Source organism: Periophthalmus magnuspinnatus, chromosome 7 (assembly GCF_009829125.3).
Source record: "Periophthalmus magnuspinnatus isolate fPerMag1 chromosome 7, fPerMag1.2.pri, whole genome shotgun sequence".
In the NCBI taxonomy this organism is placed as follows: Eukaryota; Metazoa; Chordata; class Actinopteri; order Gobiiformes; family Gobiidae; genus Periophthalmus; species Periophthalmus magnuspinnatus.
In genome coordinates, this window is record NC_047132.1 from 7,265,745 (window position 1) to 7,276,498 (window position 10,754).

The 10,754-nt window shown below is 35.6% G+C and overlaps 1 protein-coding gene across 1 annotated transcript; it reads left to right on the top strand.

Moving 5' to 3' along the window:
* Nucleotides 1–239: 239 nt before the first annotated feature.
* Nucleotides 240–10,714, top strand: cd63 (CD63 molecule). The gene is made up of 8 exons (XM_033969915.2): nt 240–328; nt 1,301–1,386; nt 5,879–6,067; nt 6,974–7,048; nt 7,888–7,986; nt 8,933–9,076; nt 9,837–9,920; nt 10,373–10,714. Exons 2-8 carry the CDS (start codon nt 1,321–1,323, stop codon nt 10,436–10,438), a joined length of 723 nt encoding a protein of 240 aa, XP_033825806.1. The 5' UTR covers nt 240–328; nt 1,301–1,320; the 3' UTR covers nt 10,439–10,714.
* The last annotated feature ends 40 nt before the right edge of the window (nt 10,715–10,754 follow it).

A 10,754-nucleotide genomic window follows, 5' to 3' on the forward strand; every position in this document is an offset into this window, starting at 1 on the left:
TTAAATGCCAAGTCTTACATTTGTGTTTGCCTCAGGAGTCATTATGGATGAAATGAACAGATGGATTTGTTTAAAGGACCTAGAAACGCAGCTTTTATCTGTCTAAACTCAGTAATTTGTTAAAAACGTCTCTACTGTAAACACATTTTTAGCATAAATCGTGTAACGCGTTAACAGCGGTGATGGAGCTGGTGCAAAGTCGTGCCCCTGTTGCCATGGCCACAGCGCAGATTGAGGGAGGAGTCGCTGAAGTTTGTGAGACCACGGCGCAGGCACTTCAGTCGCTTCATTCCTCTTTGTGCTGCCCAAAACACTGATCACACACAAGGTAGGTCTTTGTGTTCGATCTTTAGTCTCTGTGCTTGTTAAATAATCCTTCTTCTAAAAGTTAATGCTGAGAAACACAACATTTATCCTTGTTTTGTCGGAATTAACGGACAATGTTATGCTTACGGCTGTTTGTTTTCCCAAATCTGTCGTTAAAGAAAGTGCTAGCTAACTTTACGTTTTCAAAGAGAAGTAAAAGTGATAGTAAACCTGTCTATGTGATTATATATTACGCATTAAGCTTTCAGACGTTAAACATATCTAATAAGACGAAGGCGTTTGGTTTTATTTAGTAATTTAGCCTGTAACAAAGCGCTTATTGTTCGCTTTGATTAGCGGTTCCTCGGCCGTGACAACTGCCACTTTAAAATGCCGCTGACTGTAACGTATAAGGTCAAAATAAGAAAAGTCAAGCAAAAGAAACCGACATTTGTGTTGTTTGCCTTTATATCTTAGCTAACTTGTGACCAGAAACATAATACTTTAGTAAACAGAGGTGTAGCCTTTGTAAACTTACAATCAAATACAGTTAAAGTTATATTATCAAAACCTTTCAAATATACTTTCCCTTGATTGGCCCAATATCACAACACTACTTTGAAGATTTGATCAAACAGATAATCCAAGCTACAGCCAAACAATGAAACATGCAAATGGAAGAATGTCCCAGGACAACCCAACAGTTTGGAAAGGAAAAACTCAACCCATGTGTGGAAAAATATACCTCAAGGAGATCCACTCCCATAAACTGGCTGAAATGTGTCCATGACTGACCCATATCTCAATTGTTATAATGTTAAATATTCAAGGGTTTCTGACAAATGATTCCTTCCTGATTTTACTTGTTTAGTTGCTTTAACAGCAGAGGACCTTTGCTATAACTTGAAGCCCATGACTATATCGATGTGTAATCTTTCCATGTGACGATTAAACTGTAATGGACCTTCTGTTTTTTGTTTTTTGTTTTTTCTAGACTACTGATCCAAACCAGTCATGGCTGTAGAGGGTGGATTGAAGTTGGTCAAGTACCTCGTTTTTTTCTTCAACTTTATTTTCTGGGTGAGTAAAATCATGCTTTTTGTAACCAAACCAATCACCGACTAATTAAAGGAACTTGGCCATGAAAACAAGTGAACAAGTCAGATAAGATTTTTGACATTGTGTTTATCATCATCTTTGAGTCCCTTTTTGTTGTATAGTTTCAGTTCTTGATTAGAAAGAAAATATTCATTATGTTATCAAAAAGGAAGAAAGGACTTTTTAATGTTTTTTTTGTAATGTTTTGGGTTTCATATTTTAAAAGCCAAAGTAGATTAGTTGAGTTATAAAAAGTGTTGTTAACATTTTAGAACAGAATATATCTTTGTATTACACTTTTTTTGTAAAACTGTAAAATGGAAAAGGCATGGTTGCATGTTGTGTATTACTAATAGAATAGAGGGTTTTAACTGGTCATATCCTAAAACCGCAAGCTCCTTCCTGCTGTGACCTTATCTGAGCACACACAGCTGAGGTGGCAATGATGGTATGTTGGTCTTATGACTGGATTTGAGTAGTGTAACTGCACCATGTGACCCATTGTAAAAGAGTACATATTTTTTGTTTCACTATAAACTCCTAGACTGTGTGATGTCATACAGTTTCAAAGGACTGTTTAAAACCTTACTGGAGAGTAGGTCAAAGGTCTTACATTTGGCCTGGTTTATGGTTAATACCTCTGTAATTGAGGAGAGAAAATTAGAAAAAAGACACCAGGTTTAAAATCTTCAAAAATTGACTGAGGTGAAGCTATTATTTTTACATTAGTAAGAAAAAGAGGTTTATTGCATTAAGTTGATGTTCTTATTTTTATTCCTATGCACCACTTTGGTTGACTGTGGCTGTTGTAAAGCAGTATTCATGGATTAAATAGTTTCCCATTTAAAGGCAATATTTGAGAACTTTTCACCATTCAAATGATATAATGATATATAATGATATTTTTAATAGTTTTAAATTGCTAATTGTTATAAGAACCGGCCAAATTTTCCATCATACAGAAACCCATGGATAGAAATTTAAAAATGGTTTAGTTATATTGTTTATTTATACCTAAGCTAACATTAAGCCCCAAGATGCATTCAGTACACTCTGTAACAAACAAATAATCTGTTGCAACCTTACTTTGGAGATATTAGGATCTTGAATTTGTTTTGTTGTGTCATAGACTAACATTAATGTTGACTCTTTAAATATATTTATAAAGAATATGAACACTACCTGCTTCCAAACATATATTAGTGGTAGATATAGTACTGTTATATTCATGGGTCAGCTTCCTGTTATAGTTAACATTTTGAGGACTTTTCATCATTCAAAAGATAGAATATTTTGTTTTAAGTTGTTAACTATGGCAATGGTCCCAATTTGTCATTTATCATTTTGAAACCCATGGATAGTCTATGGTGTATTGTGTTGTGCTTTGTAAACGTTGCTCTGTTCTTGCTGTGACACATTAGCCTTTTAGCTTTATACTTGAATGATAGCCAAATATTTACACTGAGGGAGTGGTCTGCATTCAAGCAGGGCACACTGGCCACTATACCACTGTGGTTTTGGTAGGGCTATACCCCTCTACAGCTGGCTTTATTTTGTACATGTGTCTCCTAACTCAAATATCACATTTGTAGGGCTATACTCCCCTTCAGGTGGCATTATTTTGTACATGTGTCTTGTAACTCAAGTATCACATTTTTCTATGAAAACTGATTACCAATTAAGCAATATTAGTAAAAGAATTTGAGTGACAATTTGCAGTTTGATAATTGAATAATAGTACACTGCCTGGCCAAAAAAAAGTCGCCACCTGGATTTAACCAAGCAAATAGGTACGAGCCTTCACCACTTGGTCAGGTCTAGGTTCAGCAACAGTCTGTGCTCAAAGAATGAGGTCAGCTGACACCTGAATATACTGAATGACCAGGTTATTCCATCAGTGGATTTTTTCTTCCCTGATGGCATGGGCATATTCCAAGATGACAATGCCAGGATTCATCGGGCTCAAATTGTGACAGAGTGGTTCAGGAGCATGAGACATCATTTTCACACATGGATTGTCCACCACAGAGTCCAGACCTTAACCCCATTGAGAATCTTTGGGATGTGCTGGAGAAGGCTTTGTGCAGCGCTCAGACTCTACCATCATCAATGCAACATCTTGGTGAAAAATTAATGCAACACTGGATGGAAATAAATCTTGTGACATTGCAGAAGCTTATTGAAACAATGCCACAGCATAATCAAAGCTAAAGGCAGTCCAACGAAATATTAGACTGTGACCTATTTTTCTGGTGGCGATTTTTTTTGGCCAGGCAGTGTACGATGCATTGCGTTGCAACATTACCTCATGATTTGTGACAGATTGTCATCAGATTCCCCACGAGGTACTGCATCAGAAAAGTGTACGTCATTTGATTCAGTCTTAATTTATCTCTATTTATCTCTAGTCTATTTATTTACCTAAATTATTTTCCAATTACTTTATCTATGAAAACATGCCCAGATATGTTGGCTGGGTTACATACTTAATTACTTCATATGTATTTTATTGACTGTTAATTGTTTTGGGAGTATAACTCTCGATGTCAGTGTGCCCATTATTGGGAGGCAAAGAGCAATTTAAATATTTGATTTATTTGAAGCCTTAAACACATTGGTTAAAAAAACTCTATTTGCTACAACAAATTTTAACAGATGACTGTATCTACATTATGCGATCTACTTTATTAAATGTAATGTATTTTTAAGTCAGTATTTTAACAATGTGCATTATTCAATGTGCATTATTTATTGTAAAAAAAATATTTACAGATTATATATCTTCAATTCCAATTTAATCAAAAAGTAGATTAATCCTTAAGTTTGTCAAATTGGCCAGGTTGAGTACTGTCAATAAAAGATTCTTGTTCTTATTTACCTAATGGTCTTCTTAGTTAAACAGTTCACTCCTCCAGTATTTATAAAGGACTCCCTGTTACACACACCTCCCAGGATCATGACAAATTAATATTGTATTTCTTCATTCAGACGAATACAGGAACTTAACTCTGTTGCCACATCCCTTTTCTCTTTGGTTTTGTCACTGACAGGTTTTGAGTAAGGAGCACAGTGTTGTAAGATGTTTTGAGAACCCTCCATTCTTACACAACCTTAAGCTGTCCTCTGTCAAGGATGTCAACAACTTCCCTACAAGTTCAGTTCTTCACAGTTCTCTGCACCATGTATCAAAATATAAGTGAAATAGATTACCACACATTTCCTGGTCTCCAGTTTGCCATAAACTGAATTCACGATTAGACTTTTCCTTAAAGCTTGCAGCTTATTTGTCTAAGTACGTCTAGCTCCCTTTGTTGTTAGTTTGAGTCCATTAAAGATGGCCAGCTTGTTCAGTCTCAAGACCTTTTTTACAGGAATTAAGCCAAATCTGGAAAAAGTGCAAGTCCAAAGTGAGCTTTAATAGTTGGCAACTCAGCTTTTTAAAGTCAACTTTCAGATAAAGTTACCAACGACAGGTTTATTATAATATTAGTTTTATACTGTAGTTGAAATATATAATGGAAATGTATTGAGTATTGTAAAGCCATATACAAATAAAATGTCTAGTTTATTTGGAAATTCTAAAAAAAAATATTTTACACACAAAATTATTGTACTTTTTACTGTACTGTGTAGTGTCTCTTATCAATGTTAATCATCAACGTTTAACTGCATTGAGTGAAGATGGCCTTAATCTTGATTCAGTATAATTTCTGCTTGTTAAGACCAATATCACAACAGCAGTCACCTTACAGACCTTACTTTATGAATTTGTCATGTAATCCCTCAGTCGTCCAGGTCTGATCCATAGTAAGAGCTGAAGTTAAATCTGTCAGCTTTGCAAAAAGTTCACTAGTCATCCAAGCCACTTCTTCAGTTCTGGTCAGATTGCTGGTGAACACTCCTTTATATCTATCTGAACTGAGGTGCGAACTACACTGAAACTGGAAACAACTTTTGTTTACAGTTTTTGCATGTAGACTAGGTCTATTGAGCTACACTTAGAGTGCATTGTGCCTAAGACTTTGCTTTGGGTCTGAGGATGGAGTTATAGATGGAGATGGCTGATGTTTAAGGCCCCCATTCATGTTCAAGGTATGATTGTCTTTCCTAACAAAAATGCTTCTTTAACTCCCCACTCAAACCATTTCTTTTCTCTGGCTAAGATCTGACCCTCATTATCTTCAAAGGAGTGGTTAGTGGCTTTGAGATGGAGATGTTTGGTGGACTGGGGTCCAGATCATAATCATAATGTGGTCAGAAATACCTTAATAAGTAACTGTTGTATGTTGTTGACAAAACACAATTAAATCAGATTAGATTACTCACAATGGCATTTCAGTAATCTGATAACTCATAACTCCAGAAATTAGATGAAGATAACATTTTTGTCATATTCACATTTGTCATAGAAAGATTGATACATTATACAATTACTCTGAAAATTACTAACTCTTTTCTCTGCTCCTCTGTGCAGTTGTGTGGCCTTGCCCTGATCGTGATTGGCGTCCTGGTGCAGATCTCTCTTCACAACACTCTGATGATTAAAGATGCCTCTGGCTCTGGAGCTCCCATCCTCCTCATTGCTTTGGGTGTCATTGTCTTCCTCATTTCCTTCTTCGGCTGCTGCGGTGCCTGGAAGGAGAACTTCTGCATGATCACCATGGTAAAACATAGCACAGCATGGCTCTAATAATGTTTACATAGCCACCACAGGGCTATTCAATGTGTACAACAAACATTTATGTGGAAATGTTTACTTGATTTTCAAAGTATTAACCTCAAAGTATGATAAGCTGTGATATTTTGAGGGGATGGTTGAACTGATACTCCATTTCAGTAATTATTATATATTATTATTATTATATTCTTATATTAATATATTCACTACTGTATAAGAGAGATACACAGCTGTACTTCCTTGACTGCACAAAGAAACAATACAACGTACATACACCATGATCCTTTGCACTAACCTTTTACTGCAGCAACACAACACAACATGTGATATAAACGTAATTGTAAAAATTCTTTATTTGATTATATCATATTGTAGGGTGGACAATGTGGCAGTGATCTTATCCCTGTGCCAATCTGTTGTTCTGAGGGGCTGACCATTAGGAGTGGATGATCTATTCCTCATCCACTCCTCCTATTGGTTGGCCCTGAGTAAGTGACAGGTGGATTTAACCAATCATAATGAAGTGTGAACTCTCAGGGTAACTAAAGCTATATGTTTCTTCTGTTAACTCAATATAAATACCAACTGCATGAATTGTGATAAAATCAAAATCATGTTTGGCATATCATCCATACATATTGAAACTTTTTGTTGTCACAATTATTTATTATTTATTTAGTTATTATTACATTTTAAACAAGTTGTCAAAGCTGTTCTTATAAGCTCATTGGTCATTTTCATTTTTCAATAGTAGAAGGACATGTAGAATTATCACCAGCTATATACATTATTCATATTGTTTTTTTATGTTATGGGATCACTGTACTATATATTAATGAAAAACATTGTGTTCATTGTCTTTTATCTTTGTTTTTGTGTGTGTTTTTGCAGTTTGCTCTCCTCATGAGTCTGATCATCATTGCAGAAATCGCAGTCACCATTGTTGGATACATTTACAGAGGCAAAGTACGTGTGGCACAACCTTATATAGATATGGAGTCTTAAATTGACATTGTGCAGTGTGCAGTAAGGAAGATTACATGACATGATTTTTTATAGATGATGACTCTCTCTAAAACATCAAATGCGATGCAATTTTTTATATTAAACTGTAGTCTATTACTGAGTTATTTAAAGGTGCACTATGTAACTTTTTTAGAGGGTGATCTACCACCTATGTACATTACAACATTCATTAATCTGGTATATATTCATTACGGGTGTTTTATTGGTGGAAAGTATCTTGAAAAACTTGGTGTCACCTACTTGTCTCCCTGGACATAAACATCTTCATGGAGACAAGCCAGTGGTGGGCCCTGCACCTAGCCTATATCAACTTATCGTTTAATTAATAAAAGATGGGACAATGATGTTGGGGAGTCAATTGTGGGTACTTTTTCTTTGTACTACTGGGGATTTTTTTTTTCTGTACTAAAATTAGGTTTGAGCATAGGGTTTAATAAATAACTTGCATAGAGACAAACTAACTACTGAAGTGTGGCAATCTGCTATGTATTTATTGCAGCTCATGTTTTTATTAATATTGTACATTTAGAACAGTTTTTGTGGGATAATACTTTATGCTTATTGTGACAGTGGCATAAATTTGTTTCAGTATTATCATTAACTATATTTTCTTTATCAATTCATCACACTTAAAAATGTGTTATCGTGGCAGGCCAAACTGCACCACAGAAGTGACATAGTCCACCTTTAAAAAAAGCATCATTCTATAAATTGAACCCAACCTCTAGTGCTGTTTATGTATAATGTGTTCATTCTGACTGTTGTGTCCCTGTATGTAGGTGACTGATGTGGTCAAGGACAGCCTTGCCGACATGATCTCGAACTACAACACAAGCAGCCCCGAGTTCAGAGACACAGTGGACAAACTTCAACATGACGTGAGTTTACTTCAAACTTCAACATGATGTGAATTTACTTCAAACTTCAACATGATGTGAGTTTACTGAGACTCCACCTTCAGTCAACTCTCTGCATCCTGTTTGACCGTACAAGAAATTTAGGCTACAGACACATCGGCATCAATAGTTGGACTGAACTGGAAATAAACCATAGCAAAGTCTACATCATGACAAAAATGGTCAACACCCAGGTCAAGTGTGAATGCCTTTTTACATTTAGGATTTGCCTGTTCATTATTGCTTCAGGTCTGGTTGTAAGTGTAAAAGTGTGTCTGAGCACTTTCTGTTTTACTAATCTGAAGTTTAGGCAGGAATAATAAGGACATGCTGTTGACAATGTTTTTGCATCTCTGGGGTTTATCCAAAATTGGCCTTAAAAAGCAAGCATTTGAATGACTGCAACTGGAGTCTAGTCTGTCCTCGGCGCACACTTTCCAATTCAAATGTGACTCGATTCGTAACTGCATCACTACAGGACTGAAGCAGCTGCGACTGGTAGTGTATGTTTAAACAACAACACTAGTCAAAAGTTTGGACACATGCTCTCACTCAATGTTTTTTTTTTTTTACTATTTTCTACATTTTAGATACATAAAGAAGACATCAAATATATGAAGTAGTAAAAAGATAAAGGAAAAATATTTAGCAGTTATTTAACTTTTTTTGACAAAGCAAAGGGTGGCTACTTTGAAGATTTGAATATAAACTATAAAAACAAGTTATATGAAAAAAAGGTATATAACTAAATACATTACTCCATCTGTTTGATGTCTTCTGTATTTATATAAAATGTAGAAAGTAGTAAAAAATACCAAAAAAAAAACCATTGCATGAGAGGGTGTGTCAAAATTTTTTTTTTGACAAGTAGTGTATATTTTAAGTGCCTAATTTTAAATTTGTGACCCTGTTCTTTGTGTTTTTCTAGTTGAAGTGCTGCGGCGTGAACAGCTCGGCCGACTGGAGAGGATTCAGTCCTGAAGGAAACACTGTGCCAGACTCATGTTGTATCACCGTCACCCAGGGCTGCGGAGAGGGAACCATGAGTGACGCCTCCAAAGTCTACCAAAAGGTACCGAGCTGCTGATATTAGGACTGATGATGTAGGCACAAACGACAAATATTACTAGAAAATATTGAGATAAAATTGCCATCGATTTTTATTTATTTTCTTTTACGATTTAGTACACGGTTGACTTTTCATTCATTTCATTTTGAACAGCCCAGGAACTAAGTGCAAAAACTGGATTCACATGGATTTCAGAACATGTTTGTTGAGGGCAAAACATGTAGCTTAGGTTTTACTCTATACAGATAAGACCACATGAATACAGCACTCTCTGCAAAGCATTCATGTATTTTCTTAATAATTACAGCTTTTGAGTTTGACATTGAAATTGTGATTTCAGTTAGGCTTGTGCCTTGATTACAAAAGTAACATTTGAGTAATCATATTAATTCTGATTTCAGTAATTGATCAATATTTTTCCAATATAAAGCTGCCCTAATTTCATTCTGATCTGATTAAATACTTACATTCCAACTTTTTTTCCAATTTAGTATGGGTTAATGTGTAAATAATAGCGTAAATTATAGCGTATAATATAAAGCATTAGCATTAAACAAGTACTAGTTGCCTGTACATATTTCGTAGTCTGAGTTGTGGTTATGCAGGGCCCGTGGCAGCTGGCAGCAGTTGGTGAACATGCCATTCCTGGTTCAGAGGAGGTCATGTGTCAAAGCTGTCACAAACCTCTGCTACCCTAGAGTGGCTAATCCCAGTGTTTATTACATTGAGGAACATTTGGTTAATTTGAATGTGTCTTGTACAGGGCTGCCAGGAAGCTGTGGAGGCCATACTCCAGGAGAATGTCAAGTGGATCATAGTCGCAGCTCTCGTCATTGCCGTCTTGCAAGTAAGTTAAACATGTATATTGAGTTTAAGCAGTAAAGGTGCACTATGTAACTTTATTGATGGGGGGTGGGGTCCGCCACCTGCTTGTCTCCTTGGAGATGTGAAGAAATTATCTTTTCCGGGAATGTTTCACATTATTGCATGAATCTTACTTTTATTCAATTACAGGTGTTTCTGTCGCTAAAAACATAATTTCATATTCTGAGAAAACTTGCTCCTCCACAGATTAGACCTGTAATTTGTCTTAACAGTGTCACCTGCTTTTTTCATGGAGATTTATAAGCTCAATATACTATGGTACATTCTAGGAAAAGGTAATTTAATATCATAGCAGAGAAACAGATGGCAGACCACACCAGAAAATGTACACATTTCTCCTTTTAATGTAAACTTTATTTTGACACTGATGACGATGACATTATAAAATGAATAATACGTTTTATATTTTTCTAGATTTTGGGTGTGGTGTTCGCCTGCCTGTTGATGAGAGGCATCCGGAGTGGCTATGAGGTCATGTGATTTTAGTACTGCACTGTTGTCCTAGTAACTCAAGTTAAAAATTTTAGTTTGGTAAAAGATCTGTTCAATCTCACCTTCACTTTGCACAAAAACATTTTCTTTTGCATTACCAATATTGTTAGAAATACAGCTTCTAATTGGTCCTTTGAGAAGTTTCAAGTTCAGAGTTATGTATATTTGTGTAGGAGGAAAGATTCTTCTATGTTAGACACTTTATAAAGTTATCGGGCTGTGGTAGTCGCTTTACTATTTTATTAAAAATTTTAAGAAGGAAAATCTGTGGTATTATTTGATCACAAAAAACACACGACACCAA

Coding starts and splice junctions, on each gene's coding strand:
- cd63 (XM_033969915.2), top strand. CDS start 1,321: ATGGCTGTAGAGGGTGGATTGAAGTTGGTCAAGTACCTCGTTTTTTTC. Junction 7,049..7,887: donor GATACATTTACAGAGGCAAA/GTACGTGTGGCA, acceptor CCCTGTATGTAG/GTGACTGATGTGGTCAAGGA. Junction 9,921..10,372: donor TCGTCATTGCCGTCTTGCAA/GTAAGTTAAACA, acceptor ATATTTTTCTAG/ATTTTGGGTGTGGTGTTCGC.